This window comes from Plectropomus leopardus, chromosome 6 (genome assembly GCF_008729295.1).
Source record: "Plectropomus leopardus isolate mb chromosome 6, YSFRI_Pleo_2.0, whole genome shotgun sequence".
In the NCBI taxonomy this organism is placed as follows: Eukaryota; Metazoa; Chordata; class Actinopteri; order Perciformes; family Serranidae; genus Plectropomus; species Plectropomus leopardus.
The window spans coordinates 33,337,898-33,364,560 of NC_056468.1; the positions used below are offsets into that span (position 1 = coordinate 33,337,898).

At 37.7% G+C, this 26,663-nt stretch overlaps 2 protein-coding genes across 3 annotated transcripts; one reads left to right on the forward strand and one right to left on the reverse strand.

The window, feature by feature from the left end:
• The first annotated feature begins 1,341 nt into the window (after window positions 1-1,341).
• Window positions 1,342-14,667, forward strand: LOC121944492 (activating signal cointegrator 1 complex subunit 2-like). The gene is given in 20 exon segments (XM_042488297.1): window positions 1,342-1,438; window positions 3,017-3,124; window positions 3,218-3,376; window positions 4,512-4,685; window positions 4,815-4,944; window positions 6,110-6,177; window positions 6,358-6,471; window positions 7,366-7,478; window positions 7,569-7,584; window positions 7,587-7,645; window positions 7,753-7,857; window positions 7,962-8,030; window positions 8,136-8,210; window positions 9,267-9,486; window positions 10,624-10,820; window positions 11,120-11,239; window positions 11,450-11,674; window positions 12,100-12,187; window positions 12,784-12,875; window positions 13,622-14,667. Coding segments are annotated over 19 exon segments (2,280 nt in total). The 5' UTR covers window positions 1,342-1,438; window positions 3,017-3,040; the 3' UTR covers window positions 13,794-14,667.
• rnf215 (ring finger protein 215) lies at window positions 14,166-25,781 on the reverse strand. 2 transcript variants are annotated; one of them, XM_042488298.1, is made up of 10 exons: window positions 25,430-25,781; window positions 24,486-24,632; window positions 24,316-24,387; window positions 23,416-23,501; window positions 23,022-23,076; window positions 22,804-22,908; window positions 21,767-21,883; window positions 20,342-20,485; window positions 20,051-20,153; window positions 14,166-16,692 (listed from the first exon to the last, which is right to left on the reverse strand). In XM_042488298.1, exons 1-10 carry the CDS (start codon window positions 25,649-25,651, stop codon window positions 16,484-16,486), a joined length of 1,260 nt encoding a protein of 419 aa, XP_042344232.1. In that variant the 5' UTR covers window positions 25,652-25,781; the 3' UTR covers window positions 14,166-16,483. The 2 variants fall into 2 exon arrangements, with proteins under 2 accessions (XP_042344232.1, XP_042344233.1); XM_042488299.1 differs by having other exon boundaries at window positions 16,578-16,696.
• Between the last annotated feature and the right edge of the window lie 882 nt (window positions 25,782-26,663).

Below are 26,663 nucleotides of genomic sequence, written 5' to 3' on the forward strand. Positions count from 1 at the left end.
GTTTTTTTCTTTTGAGAGTTTAGCAGCAATAAGAAAAATGTAGAAGTTTAGAAGTGAAGGACTGGAAATATCTGGAAAACTACATAAAAAAGAATATATATTGAAAATCATATTAATGAAAAATAGTTTCTTATAGCCTGATTTTGAAAAGTGCATTTTGTGTGCAGAGCCGTATAAGAGTAAATATTAACACTGCACAAAAAAATTACAATGTATAAAAATCAATGTTGCTGCTAATGACTGACATATCCTCGGATGTGATAATACAAAAATAATAATCTACTTAGCATGTAGTATATTGAAAAAAAAAGTTTTTTGTTCATCACAAAATCAAAAAGGTTTTTAAAAGGTGAAAAATTCTAAAACTGATAAATATTTGAAACTTATGATTAGGACTGATGCTGGTTAAAAATAAACTCAGTTAGATCATATTAATGAATAATATTTATTACTATAGCCTGATTTTGAAAAGTGCATTTTGTGTGCAGAGTGGTATGAGTGTGAATATTAACACTGCACAAAATATCATAATGTAGAAAAATAGATGCTGCTGCTAATCATTGACAAGACATAGTGACACCATCTGAAAAAAATTGATGAATATCTTAAATTTAGGATTAGGACTGATGCTGGTTAAAAAAAAAGATTGTTTAAATAAATGAGTAAATTAATAAATGAATGAAAGTTGAGTATTGACAGTGCACAAAAATTTAAAAATATAAAAATCAATATCGCTGCTAATCATTGACATATCCTAGGCTCCAATATGAAAAACGTAATAATATATAATTCTCTTTTTTGTGTTTTTTTTTCTATATCTAAAAACATAGTGGCATCATCACAAAATATATATATATATATATTTAAAAGGTGAAAATGTCTAAAATTGATGAATATCTTAAATTTATATATTATGTAATATAATATTTTAATAGCCTGATTTTGAAAAGTGCATTTTGTGTGCAGAGTGGTATGAGTGTGAGTACTGATACTGCATAAAAAAAATGATGATTTAAAAAAATAGATGCTGCTGCTAATCATTGACAAATCCTAGACTGCAATAATAACAAAGTAATAATCTATAATTCACTTTTTTTTCATCATAAGAGATAGTGGCATCATCACAAAAACATAGCATTTAAAAGGCAAACTTTTCTAAAATTTATCAATATTTGAAACGCACGATTAGGACTAATGTTGGTTAAAAAAATACACTGAAATAAAATAGAAAATAATATTTTATATTAAACCACACTGGCGCTGCGCTCTGGCGCCCACCAGGGGGCGGTAAAGGCGACAAAAACACAACAACAACAAACTACGTCACTTCCGGGCCGGACACAGATGATCAAACGTTTGGAAACTGAAACAGTCGAAAGAAGCAGTGACGAATCTGAAGAAAATGGCCTGGACGAGCAAAAGACAGCCACATAATCAGGTGAGCAGATTTATAAGCTCACTTTATTTATAATTTATACCCGCGAAGTCACCAAAGTGCGGCTTTAGAGTCGCCGGCTAGTTAGCCGCGTTACATCAGCGTTAGCTTCTCATTCATTAACGCGATGTCAGCTCGGCTCAACTCGGTCGTTAGATAACGTTAGCGGCGATAAAACGCGTTATTTCGCGTTATTTTTTAGTCAAAAGTTGGCTAAATAAACACGACGTCACGGTATCAGCGGGTAGCTTTTGCGCCGCGACGTTAGCTAGTGGTTAACAGGTGGCTATGTTACTTTTAGCTAGCAGTGGTCACTAACTAGCTGGTTAACTTGACTAAATAACAACAGTGGTAGTTTGTAGTTTATAAACTGCTGCTGTTAGCTCACTAACAGTAGCTCTCTTTGCTTCAGCAACTTTGATTGAACTTTGTTAATGTAGCTGGAGGTTTTAATAAAAACGATGTTGAACTGCAGCTGATTTAAATGTGCGTGGCAGCTTTTAGGAGCTAATGCTGTTAATTATTTACAATATATGGACCGAAATCCCCCCAAAACACAGGTTTTCTCACAATCCAACAACACAAAAATACACAATGGTGGGACAAAGTGTGTTTCCAAAATGTGTTATTTTATACGTGTATCCTTCCACATCTCAGAGATGATACTGTAGATACTGCAATATACACGATACATACCGTTACCGTGTTATGAGACCACAAATCGATTTTGGATATTGTTATAACATTTTGAGAAACTAATTTCTTTTCCTGATTTTAAAGCCTGCAGTAAAGTGATGTCATTTTCTGAACTTATCAGACTGTCCTACTTGCTATTATATTTGCCACTTAAGTCATTAAATCCACATGATAATCAAAAATCTCATTGTTTAATGTTTTGTCCCTAAAATATTTTCACAGTATCAATATGTCCTATCTTGACATTTGATTTCATTGCCCAGTCCAGCATTTATGAAGCTTTTGAGGAGATTTAATATGGTATGATATGTACCGTGTACCGTGATATGCTCCAAAAATATTATTATATTATTTCAAGGCCATACCGAACAGCACTATAATATTAACATTTCAGGGACTGTTCGTTATTTATCAGATTGAAGCGAGTGGTGCAAAACGGACAGGCACTATAGATATTTTTTTAAGCAGTGGGGAGTGAGTTATGTTTTTGTTTTGTCTTAGGGAGGGTTATTCACCTCTAAATGTTTGTGGTTTGTATTTATTTTTTGAAATACCCTCAGAAGCCCCAAATTAGCAAGTGGGTTTGACAGTTATGGTATAGTCTATGGTTACTAGGAGTTGACTGATATTTGTTTTTCGGGGCCAATACTGATTATTGGTAGTTAATGAGACTGATAGTAGTTAATGAGACTGATATCCAATATTTGGAAAAGATATGCATTTATAATTAACTTTTCTGTCATTATAAAGCCAAAGCTTGCTGTATTAACACTTCGATACTTTGAATCTGTAAATATGAAATTATATATATTTTTCAACACCCACAAGTGCACTGAAATTACTAATATACAGCAAAACATTTTTTGTGTTTGAATGAATTGGTAGTGAAAATTTAGTGAAGGAGAAGTCATGGCCTGCGCCCGAGTGCCACTGGATGAGCAGCAGGTGACCGAGCCGGGCCCGCTGGGAAAAGAGCACACGCTGCCTGCACTGGTGTGAGTCACTTCACCCCATTTTAACACAGAAATACACTCAAACAGCAGACTGTGGGTTTCATCAGAGTCAAAACTTTCTGCGCCACACCAGCACCCGGCCAGGAAGGAGGAGCGCTGCTTTGTGCCTTACAAATCCCCCCCAGAAGACGGCTCTCCGGCTGAGGTGGAGGAGTTTTTGGAACATGCCAAATTCATCACAGAGGACCTGGAGTGGCTGCTGACGCTGCCTCATGACAAGTTCTGGTGTCAGGTGAGAGACTATAAACATCTCTGTGAGACACAAAAGTATATGACAGCTGGAAAGATGTAAATAAATGAAAACAAACTGTACGTTCAGTGTTAGCACCCAGAATATTTTTAATGCCTCTGCGCGGCCACAGCTGAGGAAGCATTATGTTTTTGTGTTGTTTGTACGTCTCATTCTTGTGAACTAGATATCTGATGAACGCCTTGAGGGAATTTTGTCAAATTTGGCACAAATGTCCACTTTGACTCAAGGATGACCTGATTATATTTTGGGGGTCATAGGTCAAAGTTGTCATAACCCCATTGGTCTCATATCTCAAGAATGCCTTAGATATTTATTTTTGTTCCTTTGGACTAAAGGATGAACTGATAGGAATTTGGTGGTCAAAGGTCAAGGTCAGCATGACCTTGCATCCATATCATTCTTGTGAACACGATATCTCAAGAACGCCTTGAGGGAATTTCTTTTAATTTGGCACAAATATCCACTTGGAATCACTAATGAACTGATCAGAATTTAGTGGTCAAAGGTCACGGTCACGGTGAACTCGTCCGTCACATTCTCGTAAATGTGATATCTGAAGAACACCCACAGTGAATAATTCATATTTGGCACAAACGTCCACTTGGAATCACTAATGAAATGCTTTGATGTTCAAAAGTCACTGTGACCTCACAAAATCTGTTTTTGACCATTACTCAAGAATTCAAACGATAGTGGGGCGCGACCGTTAGCTCACCTGGCAGAGTGTACGCACAGCTTGGGTTCGAGTCCGGCCTGGAAAAAGAATTTATATGACAGTTATGTCAAAATTGAACCAAAATGTCCATCAGGATATAATGATGAAGTGATGACATTTCAGATCCAAAAAGTCAAAGAAAAACACCTTTACGGCCATTATTCAGCATCATAAGTCACTGAAGGGGAGACGTTCGGTCCTGAAGCTGTGCTGGTTTTATGGATCTTCTGTGCTGAAGGGGGACGATGTGTGTGAAGCATCAAAGTTTAAACATACATGGATGTAAAGTCTGAGTGCAGCTTGACTGCGTGGAGGCAAACAACCACGCTGTGGCATTTCTACTTCTCTTTCCTTCTTGTAAATGTCCATCTCCTCCCTCTTTTTCGTCTCCTCCATCAGGTGGTGTTTGACGAGTCTCTGCAGAGGTGTCTGGATTCATACCTGCATCACGCCCCTCGCGGCCTCGACCTCGCCACCCTGCCCTCCTCCCCAGCAGTAGCCGACATGCAGCGCTCCGTCCACAGGTTGGTCTTCTTGACCTTCCTCAGGATGGCCACACACAAAGAGTCTAAGGTAAGAGCAGCTCCCAAAAATAAACTCTCCAGAGCGAGCTACGATCCAAAGATCACTAGAAATAACAGTTATAGTTTTAGTAAACGGCCTCGGCTGTCTAACCTGCACCCTTGTGCTCCTCTTCCACAGGACAACTTTATCACGCCAGCTGTGTTTGGAGAAATTATCTATGAGAACTTCCTGTTTGACATTCCCAAAATCCTGGATCTGTGCGTGCTCTTCGGAAAGGGCAACAGCCAGCTGCTGCAAAAGATGATCGGTGAGCCGTTTTATTAGGGTTCAGTTTAAATCATCATGAAACATATTAATTAAGATTAGTGCTCCACCAAAACTTTGGCCAAATGAACTATAATTCTTCCAAAAACTGGGGAATAAGGCAATTCAGAGCAATAAGCAACTTCAGAGGGAATTACCAAAAAATTAAGAAATATTAAGAAACTAAGAAAAGAACAAGAAATTTACATGATTTTTTTGGGGGGTGTTAAGAAAAGTAAAAATTATAATTCTGTAAAATATTTAAAATACTTAATTATGTTAATTATGTATGCAGTTCTCGAGACTTTTTCCCCCAAGTTATTTTTATTTTTTGCAATTTGCGCAACATTTCTTGCCGAGTTGCTCACTGCCTTTTTTTCCCATGTTTTCGAAAAAATTCCCACCGATGTGCATAGGGTTCAAAGTTTTAAATACTTGTGAAAGACACCTGAATGCAGCACAAGAGAAGTGACTTTGCCCCAGGTTTCAAAGGGTTAAGGTCCAAACATAATGTCTTATTTTGCTTTTATTGCATTAATCATGTGCAGTTATTTTGTCCTCTTGACGCACCCTTTTATTTTTATTTTAACGACACTGCTGCACTTTTGAATTTCTCATTTCATTTTAAAATAACTCGCCTCAGTTGACAAGTCAAAAGTGATATATGCACCTTGTAAACTAAATCGAAGAAAGTAAATATTCAGCTTACTAAACTGGTGGCAACTGGCTGCAGACCAGTCGACATGGTGGAAGACTCTGGTCTGAGGAGCGTCCTCAGGTTGACAAACACGTTTTTTCAAAAAATAAGCACAGATGTTTTCTGTCTTTAAGTAGATGTTACAAAAGCTCACGCTCGTAGCGCTGCAGCACTAATTTGAATTTTTTAAAAAAAAGTCAAGATAATAAAATGAATGTCTTTGCATTCGTTTGATATCCAGTTAAGACTTTTTTATATGGACGTTAAAACGGTTTAGAAATCAAAATGATGGAATTTTAAACGTGTGATTATAAATGTTATTAATCATGATTAACTACTGAAATTCTCTGATTAATCGTGATTTTAAGATCAATCATTCGACAGCTCTAATTTAGATCTAATGTGAAGGCCGGTGATTTTTTTTTCTGTGTCGTGAGTCTTTGTTAACTTTCGTGTTGATTTTCTTTTTTAGAGAACATCTTCACCCAGCAGCCGTCTTACTACAGCGACCTGGATGAGACGGTGCCCACTGTGTTACAGGTGAGATTCATTAAAAAAATGCAACTTTATATTAATATGTTAAGTGTAAGACTGGGTTTATTTAGATTTTCCAGAAAGTGACACGTGAGACACAAAAAATAGTACCCTGTTTCGGTGTAAATGTCTCTCTGTGAGATCATAGATTATTTTCTTACTTTTTTTTTCCTCTGTCACCTTCAGGTGTTCGACACCATCGTGGACAAGTGCGGTCTCCACTGTGAGGGAGCCGCCGCCATGGAGCCCATGAAGCTGAACGCACACAAACAGCCCACTGCCATGACCATGAGCCAGCAGGTCCGACTAACACGCCCACACTCACCACGCAAGTTATCAATCAGAGTGCAATCATCACAACATCGTGTGTTTTTGTTGGCAGCCCATGAATGGAAACATTGTCTCTGCAGAACTGATTATTTGGAAAAACTTGATTGAGTAAACATCTTTATATTGTTTTTTTTTTTTTTTTTTTTTTTAATTAAACGAGGAGTATTTCTTCTTCAAGTCTTAATTAATAAATCAGGCTATCCACAGAAACTTAGCTGATTAAGTGTTTTTAAACAGGGTTTCAGCGGTCATGGAAAACCAATAAAAGTCATGAACTTTCACAATCACATTCTCAAGGCCTGGAAAGTCAGAAACATTTGATGCCTCTTGTTTCCGAAATGTGAGTTTTTGATGTTTTTTATGCCTCGCGCGCTGACGACAGCCGTGGCCAGAAGCATTATGTTTTCGGGTTGTCTGTCTGTATCTCAGGAACACCCTGAGGGAATTTCTTCAAATTCAGCACAAACGTCCACTTGGACTCAAGGATGAGCTGATTAGATTCTTGGTCAAAGGTCATGGTGACCTAATAAACTTTTTTTTTGCCATCTAAATCTGTGCTGATTGTATAGATCTTCAACCTGACTGGTGCGCGGAGGCATACGGCTGGGATATCTAGTGTTAATATAACACTGTAGTAAAATGAATATTTTCAGGTTTTGGACAGTTGGTTGGACATAAAAGACATTTCTGTCTTTTTTAACTGGACTGTTATTTTGATATTCAGTTAACAGGATTACTGACACTGACAGAGACTCAGTAACAAGCAGCCAGTGTTTGAGGAAAGAGACTTTAAATTGCGGCTGATTGGATACAGTCTGACTGCTTCTTGTCTTTGATTGCTGATATTTTCTTGTCTTTTCACAGGAACTTGTAGATCTTATTCTGTACCTGTGTGACTCGACCACCACCATCCATGCCTTCCTGGACATCTTCCCTGCCGCCTGCTCCAGCTTCCACTCCCACTGCTTCCTCAGCAGGTACACAGATGAAGTAAAACTGGCAGTATCGTAGTAACACCTTAGAAAAAACTACGATAATTATGATAATTTTTTGTTTTCTCACGGCAGACTGACCTCGTTTTATGAGAGACCGCTGTGCCTGACCTGGAGAAGGCGGTGAAGAAGAGAAACTTTGATGATAAAGGGTGAGTCTCCGCTACATTTAATGCTTAAAAAATACAACCGCTAAGAGAAAATATTAAGACCCGATTGCTGAATATGATGATGATGAATCTTCTAAACCCTCCTTCAGTCTTCAGGAGGACTTGTGGAAGAGATTGTCCCACTCCTGTCGTAAGATAGTGGAGATGGCTCACCTGCTGCTGCATCACACCTGCCTACAGCCGATCCTGGAGGGGTGAGACGTCCAAACTCTCATCGTGCATCTCAGCTGAATTACCGTTACACACACACACACACACACACACACTCATTAATTCTGCTGGATTTGTTGTCTTGCAGCGGAGAAAACCTACAAACATTTGCAGAGGAGCTCCTACAGCATTTCTCATCTTTTTTACCCGAGAAAAGGTAAATCAGACCGGGGGGGCAGCTCCGAGGCTCTGCGGGGGCTTTTTAGTTTGTATATATTTATATATCTTTATATATATATATACAACATCTTTGTCGTTTCAGGTTCTTGTCAGACTACGATGAGCAGTTCCCCATCGCAGACGACATCAGCCTCCTACAACAGGCCGTCCCCGTCATGTATCCTCATCAGATTTGTGTAAACAGATTTTTAAGTCTCGTGCTACCTTAATAATATATAAATAATATGTTTTTTTAAACAAGCAAAGCAGATTAAGTCAAATCCAAGTTGAAGATGGATAATAATCTGTGGACGTGTGGATTTCCAAATGTAAAAAGAATATTTAAGTATTTTCCAGACTGTGGGTCCCCTGGGCTCATAGTTACTGCAGGGGGCCACCAAATTATTATTTGGTAATTTTAATGAGGTTATTATTGTAATTATTACAATAATTACAATAATACACACTAATATGAGTCTAAAACATCAGTAGCAAAGTTAAATGTTCCTTTTTTCTTTTCTTTTTTTAAAAAAACATCTTCTGAACTTCTGTCATTTACAGTTCCTGTGAATCCTACTGCAATTTTTCGAGCTGGTATTAAATCTAGATCGTTCTAGATCTTTAACTTTGACTAATAAAGTCAAAGATTGACAGAAGTTTTAATTCACAACTTAAAGTTACAAGAAAATATCTTAAAGTGTAAATTTTGCCAGAGCTTAAGTGAAACTCTGTCACTGCAATCTCGTTATAACAAATCAGAGAAGAGTTGCAACAGTAAGTTTTAATTAATTATCGGCAACTGTTTTGATTGTTTGATTGAATCTTTATTTCACACATGTCAGATACAACAAAAGAAAAGTCAAAAACATAACCAAAACAAAACAGAAAGACAAAAAGACATTTTAGATAATCATAACAAATATTTTAAAATCTTTTTCCAAGCAAAAATACAAAACATTTGATGTTTCCAGTTTCTGGAATCTGAGAATTTTATGCTTTTTTTTGTTCTTATATCCTAATAAATGTAATATTTTGGGTTTTGAACTGTTGGTTGACCATAAAGGCATTTACTGGTGTAATTTCTGCCTCTAGGATATTATGATGGACATTTTTCTCTTTTTCCTGATGTTCCATATATCAGATTATTAAAAGATTAACAAAAAAAAAAAAATCAGCAGATTAATAAATGATGCTTGTTGTTAGCTGTTTTTTCTTAACTGCCTGCTTCCTTCAGTGACGAGACGCGGACGTCCTACCTGCTCCAGGGGGTGGAGAGCGCCTGGGACTGCGTGGGCCGACGGAGACCACACGGTCAGACTCAGCGTCAGGGAGCAGCGGCCGGTGACGCTGCAGCTGCAGCTGGCTTTAAACTTCAGGAGGAGCGAGAGCCAAAAGGAGGAGAGAGCCTGAGGGGAGCCGAGGCCGTGCTGGACGTTCCCCAAAAAGGAAACAACGTGAGTTTTGTAACTGTTACGGCTAATTTAATAAGTGCTTACGACAGCTCAGTGTCCGATATCCATCATATTTATTTTCACAGATAATGTCATGTGCTTGTTTCTGTGATGAGACGCGTTTAGGTAAAATGTAGGGCAGCAATGAGCGCTTATTTTTTTTATCACTTATTTCATCAATTAATGTTTTTCTCTGTTGGCTCTTAGAAAAAAGTGAAAAATATTCTTCTTTAATGGTCTTGTTTAGTTCGACTCGCCGTCCAAAAACCTAAAAGTCTTTATTTTATTATTGTGTAGGAAAAAGAAAAACATCAAATCTTCACACTTGAAAAGCTAAAGCTAGAAAATGTATTTTTGGTAAGAAAATAGCCAAAACTATTTATTTTGATCAGGCGATCCTCAAAGTGCCAATTTAGGGAGCGAGCGTACGATTGAGGGCCCGACAGACCATGACTTTCTTTAATTTTTACTACGTACTATACCATGACTTTTAAATATTTTTCTAATGCACACTATACTATGACTTTTTAAAATATTTTTTTATATAGCAGACTACAGCAGCGTAATACTTCTCGTTACTTTTTCTCCTTTTTTTTAACATAAGTGTAACATGTAACTCTGGATGTAACATTACTGCCGCCCTGTGGTGTGTTTAAGTTACTGCACACAATATTTTACAAAATAAAACATGATTACACATTTCTAATATTTTAACTCTATGCATGACCTGCTGTATGAATAACCGTGTGAATGAAGTAAAGATGATGATGATGATGAAGATTCGGTGAAACTAAGCAAACAGAGTGCTTCAAATCTAGATTAGAGAGGAATTTATTAAAAAAATGACTCAGAATAAAACAAATTAATTACATTACTTACAGTTTATTATTTGGCATTTTTCAAATACAAATGAAAAGTGCTTAACTTGCTTTATATCAGGCATAAAAGCACATAAATGTAAGATGAAAGAATAAACGTAACAGCAGAGTTTCAGTGCATTATGGTGCAGAGATAAAGAAAGATACATTTCAGCTGTGTGATACAAGTTTGGCTTTCAAAGGAGCTAAAACGTGAGATCAAAATCCGTGCAGCGACGACCCGACGACACTTTGACGGCGTGCTTTTCTTTGTTGTCATCAGGGTGCGGTGTGTCCGGTGAGCGAGGCGGAGCTGGAGTCTCTGCTGTCGTGTATCAGGGACCTGCTGCCCGATTTGGGCGAAGGCTTCCTGCTGGCCTGCCTGCAGGAGTACGACTACAACTCTGAGCTGGTCATCAACAACATCCTGGAGGACCGCCTGGCCCCCAACCTGGACAAACTGGACCGAGCCATGCCGAGGTGACGCCGCACACCGACACCGCGCGCCGGCTGTAACAGTGCCGCGGATAACCACAACAACTGTGCCGTTTTGAGGAAAGCAAACTCATAACTCAGTTTTGACCTGAACTGAAGTTAATCGGGTTTGTCTCTGTGAGGCAGAATTATTTACCCGCTAATCAGAAATCAAATCTGTTGTCAACAACTTTTTTATGATTACTATAAAAAAAAAAAATTATGCAGATAATTTGTGTTAAATAAGTAAATAAGTAAAAGCCGAATCAGCCGTGTTTGACTCTGTTCTTCTTCTGTCCGCTCAGGCCAGTGAAGGAGAAGCTTTCAGATGTCCTGAACGTCAGATCGAATGTGTTTGATGACGACGAGTTTGACGTCTTCCGCAGAGACCAGGTGGACATGTCCCGCATCTGGAAGGGCAGGAGGTAAGAGCGCACAGGAGGACGAAAGAGCCCCCCGATGTACTTCGGCTTCTACTTACTCTGTGTTCATAAATCCTCCTCAAACTAAGTAAAATGTCCAGTGTTTTAAAACCATTTACATACTAAATATGCGCTCGTGTTTTAAAGAAAGTGAAGAACAGGCGAGACGATTTGGGGTCGGGGTAATCTTTCCGTGTTTTCTCTCTCCTGCAGGAAAGGTGAGAGCGTTCGAGAGACGCTGAACGACAAGCAGCACATAGCGGAGCAGAAAGCTCGTTATCAGGCCTACGAGACGGTGGTGGACGAGGTCGTCATCGAACCCGGCGAGAGCGCAGAAGCCTTCGGCCTGGACGACTACGACGACGAGTACGACGACACCTACGACATGAGCCAGGTGGGAGCCAATGACCTGGATGGAGACAGTTTACTGAGCAGAAGGTAAATCATCACGACGGAGTCGAGATCTGTGAAGTTTTAAAAAGCACATTTTTGCTTTTAATTGATTCACCTTCTATTTATTTTTGTTGCATCTTATGGTTGTTATTTCTTATAAACTTGTTTTATGCTTTTTTATCTGCTTTTACCGTTTTGGCTTTTGTTTAATATTTATTTTACATTTCTATTTCTTTTATTTCTTTTCCACCTCTGGCCTGTCTGCACCTTATTTTCAGAGTTATGGTATCCATGTGCTGTATAATAATTGTATTTTATCTTAGGTATAAAATTTAAGCACTTTCAGCTGCATTTTATATATGAAAGGTGCTATAGAAATAAAGATAATTATCATTATATTTTATTTTAAATGTATTTATAAGTTGCTGAGCATTTAAAGTACGTTTTTAACATTTTTACTTTCCCTGCAGGCCGTTCACGGTCCCGCAGGTACTGAGAAAAGGAAACAAACCAGAATTGGAGGAGGAGGGTGAAGACGAAGAGGAGGAACCACTTCAGGTACTAAATTAAACCGTAACAGCGGATTAAATATGACAGAGAAAAAAAAAAAATCTGACCCATTTTAAAGCTCAATGATGATGTTTTGCTCTTTAATATTAACTTAAATTTTGTCTTTAACTGGTGGCAAGGTAAAATTAAAAATGACTTAATTTTATTATTTAACATTTATGCATGTACCTTAAATTAAGACCATTTGGCTCCCATACGGGCACAATTTACCTGTCAGAAAATGATGTTTCATTCCTAACTTTAATAATAAACCATCCGTGGTGAAAGTGAGAGCCCTGGTGTTTGACGTTAAGATTGTTAATAATAATCAGGTTTATTATTTTTCCACATTAGTTTCTGGATCTTGTGTTTGTCTCGACGTCATCAGATCGCAACTGCAAATTTAAATAATTATACAGGTTGTTGCATATGTAACACATTTTTAGTTAACAGAAAATCTTTTTCAAACACTGCGTGATGAACTTCTGGTAGCTTCGTATTCCTAAATGTTTTATGATCAAATGTGTGTGTGTGTGTGTGTGTTTGCATTTTTACATTATTTGCTCTGTTTTTTGATGTGGTAACGTGAGTCCATTTTTTTTCAGAACAATGTAAACAGGGACCAGTTTGTGCAGGACCCGGCTCTGCTGAGGGAGAGAGCTGAAGCCAGAAGAGCCGCCATGCAGCAGAGGAAAGGGTAAGAAGTCAATATTCACATTACAAACTCTGCAGATTGATTTCCATCGAAAAAGTCTCTGAATGAAAGTAATGCATTTCCAGATTTTTCTCCCGTTGTTTTCCTCAGTAAAGATTTAGTTTAAAAGGAGGTTTTAAGGATCGAGGGTGGTGCATGGTTTTCAGATTGTAAAATTCTTTAAGATGAATGTTTTTTGAGACAAATTGGTGATGTAGATGAAATGAACTTTTCTTGAGGTGCACTGAGGTGCCTTTCACAAGTATTTAAAGCTTTGACCTCTTGAACCAAAAGGTGAGATTTTTTTTCCAAAACATGGAAAAAAAGTCAATTAGTGACTTTGTGAGATATTTTCTACCAATTGCAAAAAAATAGTAAATTGTAAAAATAACATATATATTTTTTTGTTTTAAAAGATAGGTGAAAAGGGCTTGTGAAAAATGAGTTTTACAATTATCATAATTATATCTTAAAAATTATCTTACAGGATTATTCTAAATTTGTAAGCATTTTTTTATTTTTATTTTTTCAGTTTTTATTTATTTATTACTAATTTTCAGATGATTTTCTTAGACGTTTTTTTACATATTTTTTTGCTAATTTTTGGCTTTGTATTTTTAAATTTATTTCTTCTGCCGTTGCCAATGCCGTTCTACATTTCCAAAAGACACCGAGCTAATTTGCTCGTGTTTCTCAGTCATAGATAGTAGAAGTTCACCAGGTCTGTTAACTCCCCTTCATCCTTCTAGTTTCCGACCAGAGCGTCCCGCTAACGTGGTGGGCCAACCCAAAGGCCAAGGACAAACCCTGGAGACGTACCTGGACCGACGCAAGAAGGAGGCCAACAAGAGCCGCGGGGCGAACCACAACCGCCGCAACATGGCCGACCGCAAGAGGAACAAAGGCATGATCCCCTCCTGACCGCTGTGACGGCGCGCTGCTCGAACCAAAACGGACTGATTGTAGGAGGGGGGGACGGCGGGAAGGCGGCTGAGGTGTTCGGGGCTCACTTTGTCGATCACACCTCAGCCCCCGACGTCGCTGTCTTTGCTCGAAAGGAAAATCCACCGAAGGTTTTCAGTTGTTGGTGAAAAGTTGCATTAGTTTAGCAACTTATCAGAAGTTGCCAAGCAGCTTGTTGATATGTTTAAGACTGAACATCTACTTTTAGAGTTTGAGCCTGAAGGACACTCAGCGCTTTGGCCCAAATGGTTTTCTTTTATAGCTCTTTATTAAAAACACCCAAAGTCCTGAGTGTGAGCCAGAGACCGAGGACAAAGAATAAGACGTTTATTTTTGCCAAATAACAAAATCATTTTATTATTAAGATTCAGAGTGGCTGAATGAAGTTTTTCTTTGACATCATTATCATCAAATAGACAACATAGGAATAAAAGGAAGAGACATCCAGGGTTTTGGAGAAACTGCGGTTTCTTCTGTAGCTGGAAGAACAATTAACGACCTGGTGATCAAGTCTGGACATCAGCGGCTCACTGCGCTGCTCCTACGGCTCATCCTCTGCGAGCAACCTGTCTGCGAGCTTGTTGCATGCAACGTTCAAGTGCATGCATGCGATGTCATCCTCCCAGTTCACACTACTGTTGTCCAGCCTTTGTAGAAACGACAAAAAAAGTTTCTAGAAAAAGAAATCAAGTGATAATGGAAGCACGTGCTGTACAGAGGCGCTCACGTCTCTCAGAGTAACCAAACCTCCAACATGTTGCCATGCACAGACTATTTTCTATGAAGAGAACAGATCTATCAGAGCATTTTGTAACAAAAAAAGCAGATTTAATTTGCTTTTTGAAGTTGACATTGCAAAAAAATCCAAAATAAATACAATAATTCTATGTTTTTGACATCCTTTTTGAGTTTGAGTCATCACTGACTGTTTTCTCCTTTCGCCTCAGAAGGTGTCTGAGACGTCACCAGAGATGCCTCAGAGTACGGCTGCACAGTTAGGGTTAAAATATGGCCCGTTTTTCGGTAAGTTGTCAGTTTTTTTTTTTTTTTTTTTTGGGCTGGGACATTTTTAGCCTTCAGTTTCACAATAATGTAGATTTTACTGTACATTTTAAGTTTTATCCAAAGGAATAGTTCAACACAAACATGCCAGTTTGTTTTCTTGCCAAAAGTTAGGTGAGAAGATTGATATTCTCATGTCTGTACTTTAAATATGAAGCTGCAGCCAGTTAAGAAACACTTAACCCCTCAAATGATCTTTTGTACATCAGTTGCTCTCCCTGTGTTCTGCTGAATTTTTGAAGACAGTTTTGTCTTTCTTGCACATGTAAATGGTGGAAGAAGAATACATAAAGTACGAGATCTTTATCTGTTTAACAACAGGAAAACTATATCAAAACATCTGTTTAAAACCTTGTGCAGCATAATCCAGGTCTCATTTATCCAGACGTATGCGTCTGCAGTGCTGCCTTCTTTACAGCTACAATATTAGGACATCAACCACCTTATTTATTGTTGTGTAAAACGTTTAAATCTGCCCTGTAGTGCCATCTGTTGGCTGTATCTATGCAAACAGAGAAGATGCATGAAAGTAGGAGGGCAGTGAGGTTTACAGCGTTTGAAACAGACAAATCATTTTTCGTATATAAAGGGAGCATAAATGAGCCGTAATTATTTCCTTGTTTTTAGTCTTGATGCTAAAATGTGCTCATCATCCGCTGGCTGTAGCTTTATATTTACCGTACGGTTATTTTTGACAATGTTGAACTTTTCCTTTAAATGGAAAAAAACCCCATTGAAGTAGGATGCTTTCTTCACACAGCTGGCACTGCAGTTGTTGTGTTGAAGAACAAAATTGTAATTAATCGGCCTATTAGCTGTGCAGCCGTACGTCACTTTTTCACGTTTGAGATGATCTTCTGTTGGTTCAGTTTTTGTCTGTTTGACCATTAGAGCAGAGCTGTTTTTGACTTCTTCACACATACAAAAAAAAAGTGAAAATCAAACTGAGCTGTGGCACAAACTCTGTACAAAATGTTTTCCAGTCTACCTGTTCAACATCTTCGTCACTAATCATTTCAAACAATGCAACTAAAATTAGCTACGGTAGCATACACATAATTGAGGAGGTGTGTTTGTGGTTTCTGTCACTCTGTAGTTAAGTCATAAGGCATGTTAAGGACAAGTGCAAACACTTTCCACATCTGCTACCACCTGGTTACTTCTGCACTACAACTACAGAACCTCAACAACTAACATTTAACAACAAAGTATGAGTTTGGACACTACGCTTAAACTCTCAGTTAATGAGTTGTTTATTGACATCATTTGGCCCTAAAGTGATCTTTTACACTGGCCCGTAGATCCATACGTCCTCCTGTAAAACCATAAAGCACTGGATGTCCGTGCAGAGAGCACTCTGTTTACAGCAGAAACAGAGAAGGTGTTTATGAAAAGAGCACAAACACCCTCATGAGTCCCACTACTGTAGATCACACATACAAATATTTCCACAATTGTACAGTAACATGATCCCAGGGAAAAGTACTGTTAATACACAACAGTACCAGCACAGTACTTCATTGTATTGTGTTTACTCTAACACTGTATGTCTGTGAGACTTGCTGCACCCTCTCGCAGGTCAGATGTCAAAACCGGACCACTCCAAAGTCCAGACGGCCGGCCAGCTGCTTTGACGAGTGTGTGTTTGCTCCCACAATCCACTGCAGGAAGGAAGAAGTGGCGAGGTCAGTTAAAAAAATGGCTACTGGAGTGTCACTGAGGAAGAGACGAGACTTGATTCCCGGAGCTGCTTCATCAGTGGAGGTGAGGTGAGTGTTAACTTTCTTTGCAGACGCTGCCTGAAGGAGATTGGAAAAGAGAAGCATTTGACTTTTTTATTTGATGCTATACTATGACTTTATTGTGTAATTTAGGATGACATAAGATACTGTGACATTCTGGTGGAATTTTAACATCGTAAAAATCACTGAAAAGGACATATTATACCTTGTAGAGACGTACAATAGTAATAAAAACCAAAAAAGACTCAAAATGTCATAATTAGCATGTCAAGAATGGTGGAACACGCCACAATATCAAATTTTGAAAAAAGTCAAATATTGACCCCTCCTAAAAATGACTGAAAACGACATAGAATAACTTGTAGAGGCGTGTTATATTATACAAAGTGGGAATAAAGGCCAAAAAAGGCCAAAAACCCCATAATTTAGCATGTCAAAAAATGGCCAAAAGAGTATGTCGAAAAAAGTCAAATTTCGACCCCTCCTAAAATGGCTTAAAAAGACACAGAATAGCTTCAAAAGACGTGTTATAAAGAACAAAGTGGGAATAAAGTCCAAAAGAGGCCAAAAAAACTCATAATTTGGCATGACAAAAACACTGCCAAACAAGGCAATAGTATAGTATGTCGAAAAAAGTCAAATTTTGACCTCTTTTAAAAATGGCTGAAAACAATATAGAATAGCTTATAAAGACACGTCATAGTGTACAAAGTGGGAATTAAGTCCAAAAAAGACAAAAAAAACCTCATAATTTGGCATGTCAAAAAAAAATGGCCAAACAAGGCAATAGTATAGTATGTCGAAAAAAGTCAAATTTTGCCCCCTACTAAAAATGGTTGAAAACGGCATAAATTAGCTTCAAGAGACGCATTATAGTGTACAACGCGGAAATAAAGGCCAAAAAATGCCAAAAAAACTCATAATTTAGCATGTCAAAAAAATGGCAAAACAAGGCAATAGTATAGTATGTCGAAAAAAGTCAAATTTTGACCCCTCCTAAAAATGGCTGAAAACGACATAGAATAACTTGTAGAGAGGCGTTATAGTAGACAAAGTGGGAATAAAGGCCAAAAAATGCCCAAAAACCCCATAATTTAGCATGTCAAAAAAATGGCAAAACAAGGCAATAGTATAGTATGTCGAAAAAAGTCAAATTTTGACCTCCTAAAAATGGCTGAAAACGACATAGAATAGCTTGTAGAGACGCGTCATAGTGTACAAAGTGGAAATAAAGGCCAAAAAAGGCCTAAAAAAAAAACCTCATAATTTAGCATGTCAAAAAAAAATGGCCAAAAAAGGCAATAGTATAGTATGTCGAAAAAAGTCAAATTTTGACCCTCCTAAAAATGGCTGAAAAACGACATAGAATAGCTTGTAGAGATGTGTTATAGTATACAAAGTGGAAATAAAGGCCAAAAAAGGCCAAAAAAACCTCATAATTTAGCATGTCAAAAAAATGGCCAAAAAAAGGCAATAGTATAGTATGTCGAAAAAAAGTCAAATTTTGACCCCTCCTAAAAATGGCTGAAAACGACATAGAATAGCTTGTAGAGACGCGTCATATAGTATACAAAGTGGGAATAAAGGCCAAAAAAGGCCAAAAACCTCATAATTTAGCATGTCAAAAAAATGGCCAAAAAAGGCAATAGTATAGTATGTCGAAAAAAGTCAAATTTTGACCCCTCCTAAAAATGGCTGAAAACGACATAGAATAGCTTGTAGAGACGTGTCATAGTGTACAAAGTGGAAATAAAGGCCAAAAAAGGCCAAAAAACCTCATAATTTAGCATGTCAAAAAAATGGCCAAAAAAAGGCAATAGTATAGTATGTCGAAAAAGTCAAGTCAAATTTTGACCCCTCCTAAAAATGGCTGAAAACGACATAGAATAGCTTTAGAGACGCGTTATAGTATACAAAGTGGAAATAAAGGCCAAAAAAGGCCAAAAAAAACTCATAATTTAGCATGTCAAAAAAATGGCCAAAAAAAAGGCAATAGTATAGTATGTCGAAAAAAGTCAAATTTTGACCCTCCTAAAAATGGCTGAAAACGACATAGAATAGCTTGTAGAGACGCGTTATAGTATACAAAGTGGAAATAAAGGCCAAAAAAGGCCAAAAAAAAACCTCATAATTTAGCATGTCAAAAAAAAATGGCCAAAAAGGCAATAGTATAGTATGTCGAAAAAAGTCAAATTTTGACCCTCCTAAAAATGGCTGAAAACGACATAGAATAGCTTGTAGAGACGCGTTATAGTGTACAAAGTGGAAATAAAGGCAAAAAAAGGCCAAAAAACCTCATAATTTTAGCATGTCAAAAAAATGGCCAAAAAGGCAATAGTATAGTATGTCGAAAAAAGTCAAATTTTGACCCTCCTAAAAATGGCTGAAAACGACATAGAATAGCTTGTAGAGACGCGTTATAGTATACAAAGTGGAAATAAAGGCCAAAAAAGGCCAAAAAACCTCATAATTTAGCATGTCAAAAAAAATGGCCAAAAAGGCAATAGTATAGTATGTCGAAAAAAGTCAAATTTTGACCTCTCCTAAAAATGGCTGAAAACGACATAGAATAGCTTGTAGAGACGCGTTATATATACAAAGTGGAAATAAAGGCCAAAAAAGGCAAAAAAAACTCATAATTTAGCATGTCAAAAAAAATGGCCAAACAAGGCAATAGTATAGTATGTCGAAAAAAGTCAAATTTTGACCCCTCCTAAAAATGGCTGAAAAACGACATAGAATAGCTTGTAGAGACGTGTTTATAGTATACAAAGTGGAAATAAAGGCCAAAAAAGGCCAAAAAACCTCATAATTTAGCATGTCAAAAAAATGGCCAAAAAGGCAATAGTATAGTATGTCGAAAAAAGTCAAATTTGACAGTCCTAAAAATGGCTGAAAAATGACATAGAATAGCTTGTAGAGAACGCGTTATAGTATACAAGTGGAAATAAAGGCCAAAAAAGGCCAAAAAAACCTCATAATTTAGCATGTCAAAAAAATGGCCCAACAAGGCAATAGTATAGTATGTCGAAAAAAGTCAAATTTTGACCCTCCTAAAAATGGCTGAAAATGATATAGGATAGCTTGTAGAGACGTGTTTTTGTTTACAACGTGGGAATAAAGGCTAAATAAGGCTAAAAACCTCATAATTTAGTGTAAAAAAAAATGGCCAAAAAGGCAATATTTTCGTATGTTTGACCCCTCAAACATATTATGACTTATTAAACAGAAGCATATTAAATGACATACTTTGACTTTTATTTGCTGTTTTGGACGATATAGCATGAAAAAGTCATAGTATGGTACATCATCCAAAAAATCAAATAAAAGTTATAGCATAAAATTCATAGTACGGTGTGTCTTAAAAAAATTCTCCGGTATAAACAGATTGTGTTGTTTAAACGAACTCACCGAGGATGCTGCGTTTGCACAGAGGACAGGTGTGATGCAGCAGCAGCCAGGGGTCCACACAGTCTCTGTGGTACTCATGAAGACACGGCAGCACCCGCAGACACTGAGACAGCAAACACAAGACACACCGACACTTTATATCATGTCACTGCACAGTCACGTCCTGCACATTACAGGAGTGTGTCTCACTCTTTATTACCACTTCTAAACTTGTCTTCCTGAATTCAACTACGGAGAAAATGCAGCCAAGTCTAAATCAGGGAGTGCGTGTACGTGGGAGTTCTGGCGGACCTGGTTGTTGTTGAACGGCTCCAGACAGACGGCACAGTTGTCCGTCTCCCCCAGCTGGGACGGGTCACACCGCGGTTTGGGCTGACGGTATGTTTTGGTCTTCAGGGACGACATTCTCTTAAGGACATCCTGTTTAGGAGAGAGCTGAGGACGAAAACAAAGCAGACATCACATCTCGTTATCTCAATGAGGACATAAAATGTCATCTGTCATCAACATTTACTTGCATCTCATTACAAAAGTTTCCACTGTACAAACACTAACGCAGTGTTTTTAAATTTCCAATCCATGAAACTTAATGATTTGGTTTATTATAAAATGCAATATTCCCAGACTGTGAACAAAGATTTTTCAGTATAGGAGAGCAAACACGATTTTTGACGTATTTTTAAGCACATGGATGTATGCCTCCACGCACTAATCAAGCTGCACTTACAGTTTACATCCATTTCTGTGGAAACATGGACGTTTCTCAAACAGAAGATCTGTACAAACAGCAATTTCAAGGTAGTTCTCGAGGGTGCTTGAGTTATGGCCATAAACATGCTGTATGAGGTCACCGTGACCTTTGACCTTCAACCACCAGATTCTAATCAGTTCATTCTGGAGTCCAAGTGGACGTTTGTACCAAATTTGAGAAAAGTCTCTCAAAGCCATCGTCAGATATTGACCTTGACCTTTGCACACCAAATTTTAATAAATTCGTTGATGAGTTAAAGTGAATGTTTGTGTCAAACTTAAACAAAATTTGTCAAGTTGTTCTTAAGATATCGCTTTCACAAGAACGACATGAACGTAAGGTCACTGGTACCTTTGACCACCAAGATCTAATCAGTTTATCCTTGAGTCAAGTTGAACATTTTTGCCAAATTTGACGTAATTCCCTCCAGGTGTTCGTGAGTTATGATGGTCACAAGACTGAGACAGATGAGGAAACAATAACCTTGAACTTTGACGTTTGTGCTAAATCTCACCAAATATGTTCTTGAGAAATTACGTTTAAAAGAATTGGCTTACGAACCGTCAGACAGACGTACGGACAGACAACCGAAAAACATAACGCCCCCGGCAACGGTACATAAAAAAGGCACAAAAAGGAGAAGCTGTCGGGTTACGTTATTGAACATTACCAATATAAATTCAAAAATGTGCTTTTTGGTTTTAAAAAGAGTAGTTTGAAAGGTAATTTTTGAAGGTTAAGGCTCTGGATGATATTTTTTTTAACTTTTGGAGCTTAAATTAATAAGAATGCAGGGCAGGCATATCAAAGCTCAATGCTCGAATAAATGCTTTTAGTTACTTTCCATCGTCGTTTATCGTCGTGATGTAGCAGCCAATGAGAAAAAAAATCTTCAGCACAGAAATGTTTAAGTGTAAAACTTCCTCATATGACCTGTGATAACATCAGCAGCAAAGAGATTTTACCTGCAGGTCGTCGTTCAGCTGGTGGTCCTGGTACTGCCAGCGAGCCTGGACAATGACTCCGGTGCTGAGGATCAGAGCCACGAGGAGGACCGTGTCCCACAGCTTCTGCAGGTACTTCTGCAGAATCACAGCGAATACGTATATAAATACATTTTTGAATATACAATTATGCATATACATTTACATTCTGTTTCATTCGTTTGAAATTACTCTCAGATTCAGAAAAACTTTTTTCTGTCATGACAGAAAATCGTCTTAGATGTGGCTCAACACACAGTGCAAAACAGACAATCATACAGCATAAAAAAATAAAAAAAAAAAAAGAATAAAAAAACATAAAAAATACCAAATACAATAAATTCAACAGAATAAAATCACAATATTCTACTGTTTGCAAAGTGGCACAGTGTTTAAGCAGATGTATGGATCAAATGTTTTCTTTACGATGTTTATGGAGATTTATATTACCCTATTTCATATTTTATATTTTATTTTATTTTAACTCGCATTATTTTATGTTTGTCATTTTGTGTGTTCTTTTTTTTTTTTTTTTTTTTTTTACATATTTATTGAGCACTGTTGGAGGGAGCCTGGGACTTCAGATTTTAGTTACAAAAGACTGTTTCTCTGTAACTGTTGTGCATACGATGAATACCTCACTTGCACACTGTTTTCTGTATTTAACAGTATTTAACATTTATTGTATATTTTAATATTTTTTTTTAAGTATTTAGCATGTTTGTATTTTATCTAGTATATTTAAGTGAATTATAGTGTATTCTTTGTATTTTATTTTCTGTAGATATTTAACAGATACATTCTTATTCTTACAGAATATCCTGTAGTTCATTTTTTTTATTAAGATATATATGAAAAATATTATTTAATTTATTTTTAAAAAAACTATATTTTTTCTCTTCTAGTGTTATATATGCATCACTGTGTTTTTACTGCTCCTGTGCAACTTAAAACATGCTGCTATAACTTCGGTACATCTATCTATCTATCTGGACGATGTGTTGGTTTGGCTCCCCCACCTGGACCTGAGAGTTGGTCTCTCCCGTGCAGATGACCCCCTGCCACTCTCCGTAGCGCCCTCCTCTCGATCGACCGCAGCTGGACCACAGCGTGAGCGTGGCTCCCTGCCCGAACACACAGCAGCATGAGCTCACTGTCAGCTCAGCCTGTTCACTCACCACCGGAGGATGCTTCAAACTGACAAACACACAGTCGGCTGATAGACCGAGCGGCTCACCAGGTTGTCCTGCAGGATCGTCTTGTACGTGATTTTTGCTGTCGCCTGAAGACCCCTGCAGAGAGAACGCCGACTTAGTGCAAATAAAGACCTGCAGAGATTAAATTTACACACACACACTAACCGGATTACTATGAATGATCAGATTAAGGCAGCTGAGACATGAATTTAGATATTTTCTTTATTGATAATTTATGTATGAAATGCTGTGCGCTGGACTGCAGGAAATATTCCATCATCAACAACGTGACACAAGAAATTGCAGGGATTTGGTGGCGTTGGTGTCACTCAGCTGTGTGAACTCTGGAAACTGGCTTATTTTCTTAAAAAAAAACATATAAAAAAAAAGAGTAATAATCAAATGTTCAGTGATAAGTAATCAAATGTTTGGTACCTCAGCAGAGCTCCGATCAGCTTGGTGACATTTTCAGATGTCTGGATCACAATGATGGGCTTGGAGAGCACCTGAGACAGATCCATCTACAGCAGAAAGAGGCAGATTTAAAACCTGACCTGCAGGTGCCTGTTAGCTCACCTGGTAGAGCGGGTGCGCCGCATGTTCAGTTGCTGTGTCCTCGCTGCAGCAGCCGAGGGTTCGACTCCAACTTGCTGCACGTCATCCCCTCTCTTACGCCCACTTTTATGCTTAGTGAAATATGGCGGCACGCGTACATGCAGCGGCTCAGCACTCCTCGAGTCGGTGCTCATTGATTGGTTTTGCCGTCACCACACTGACTAAAACACTCAGCACTTCCCTCAGAAGCCCCTTAAAATCCTGTGCAATACTCTGTGTGTATGAATGTTGATACTGTATGTCTTAATACTATGTATAATATTTTTACTATTTACTATTTATTTATCTTACACACTTTTATTCTATTTGAGCCCGACTCAGGCAGTGCAAGTGAATTTCGTTGTATTCATCTGTAAAATGACAATAAAGATATTCTGTTCTGTAAAGTTGTCTTTCCAAATGAAGGCAAAAGCCTAAAAAAGTCTTTAACAATAAATAAATACTACTAATAATTATAAATAATATTTTTTTAAAAATGAAAAAAAATGACCTGCACAAAATGTCTTTAAAGCTTCATTTCTTCAATTATTTTCCAAAATAAACAAAAAAATTAAAGTTTCCAGCCAGTATCAATGTAATTTATAATCTTTTTTTGATAGAGCTCGTCAAGTTCTGTTCTTCCCAAGTACACCACAAAATAAAAACACGTGAATGACAGGGTTTTAGAACTCCACGATGGCACATTTTGAGACAAAAGCTGCTGAGTTTGTGCAGATTTACCTCACTGACAGTGTTTTGGTTGAGAGCCAGAATGATCAGCGCAGAAGCTCCGAGGACCAACGCTCGCTTCATCTTTAACAGAGAGGATTCATGTTACATTTCTCCCAACAAAAGTCAATGTTAGTAATAACAAAATGCTCTACAGATTCAAAGGAAATTGAATTTCTTACCTTATTGACCATCGCATCAGCAAAGGACTCCTGGTTTCCGGTGGAGGCTTTGCTGTCGTCCATCTCCACGGGAACCACTCCGATCCACGGCTCCTGCTCGTCGTCGTCGCTTTTTCCCGCGCTCACCTGCGTCTCCTCACTCTGCACCTAAAGACAGAAAACAGGCGCAACATTTGTACCCAAAACTTGCCTTGCTCAGAGTAAAATAGTATCCTTATCTAAGTATTTAAGTTTATGCCCACATTTGTGGCCTTAATTTTAGGGATGCACAATATGCCGATATATATATATATATATATATATATATATATGTGTGTGTATATATATATTTATGTGTGTGTGTGTGTGTTTTGTAGAAGAAATCAACAGTGTTAAAGGGGGAGAGAGAGTGGGGACAACATCCAATAAAGGGCCTTGAGCGGGAGTTGAACCTGAGACCCAAAAGGACACTTCCTTTATTCATGGGGCTCCTGCTTTAACCACTCAGCCACTGACACGCTGTGAGTTTTTCAAAAACTTTATACTCAAGTAATTTAAGTGATCAGCAAGTCTCTAGAAAAAAAAAATAAAGGCTATTTTAGAGGGCTCTGGTGTCATATTTTGCTAACACGTTGCCATTTCTGTACATTATTAATCCATTGATTTAAAAAAATACAGCATATATATAATAGTCTGACATCTGCCAGTTACCACCTGAATGTGCCATTTCATAGATCAGAATTACTTTAAAATCATGTGAAAAATTAATTTGGAAGAACATTTTTTTTTATTAGCAACTGACTGAAAAAAGTGTTCATAAATTTGGTAATTTTGTTCCTGAATACCATATTTATTAACATAATAATTAAGATGATCACTCATAAAAAACTTTCTATTTTTTTTCTATTTTGAAAGTGTTCATGGTCTTTGTAGTTTGGATAATAAATGACTCCTCTCTGGCTCACCAGGACCAGCTCCCCCTCCAGCTCATCCCGGTCCCCCTCCCGGTGCTCGGAGCTCCAGCTGCCGGACTCCACCACCTCCCCCTGGAGCAGCGTGCTGACACCGGGCCGCTGCTCCAGGAAAACCTCCACCAAAGCGACCTGCTCCGCCGCGACCAGCAGCCCCGGCCACCGCAGCAGGACGAGGGGTAACGTCAGCCAGAGACAGCAGCGAGCTGCGGCCATGACCCGAACAACAGCAGAGAGAAAACACCGATAAATACTGTTATCAATACATAAACCCCATCAGCTGTGACCCCTTATTTTGGAAAAGCTCCTAGCATTTTTGTCATAGTTGGCTAGCCAGACCCCTCGAAGAATGTAAACAACAAAAAACAGCTTCCGGCTCGACCGGAAACAGCGAGAGGATTACTATCTTGTATACAAACCGGTAGAGACGCATTTCCATAATTTTAATCAATTAATTTAATGAATAAGGTATTATATAGTTATTTTAAATGAATAGGTGTCACACTGAAATAAAACGATTTCAATTCAAACATAAAAACCGGATGTTTCATTAGTTTAGTTACGTTTTTTTTAAATCAAAGACTTCGTGCAACCAAAGATTATATCAATTTGAGAGGATGCCGTCTCATACTTCCGTTTTCGATTTAAAGCCACAATATTATAAATTATAAATACAACTAGTGCACTAGAATAAACATCTCTTAAAGGGCTCTGAACACAACTAAAGTTTTGTTTAAACACGTCAAACTATTCAAGATTGTTACTTCTTTTTTTTAAAGTAATATTGCGATATTTTGTGTAAATCAGTTAAAAAAAAATCTAATCCTATTCCATTTAGCATGTGCAGACATGTCGCCTCCTTTTTAGGACATTTGGCTAAACTGAGGAAATATATTAGTCTTAAGTAGCAGTCGTAGCTATGGGAACAACTCCATCATTGAATTGAAAATGAAAAAAAAACTCATTCATCAAGTTCTTGTTACATCTGCGCATGTGCGATATTTTCAGATTAACACCAAAGATTGTCATTTTTTTAAGTGGAGATGAATCACTCAACGGTTTGTTCACAATCTCATCAACTGTACTTTGCTTGTTAGTGGAACAAGTTTACATTTCACTTTACCAAATGGCAAAATTAAATCAGTTTAATTAGTCATTTAATCGATTAAATTATGACTAACTGAGTGACAGTTTCTTTACATGTTATTGTCTAAATATGTGTTAAATC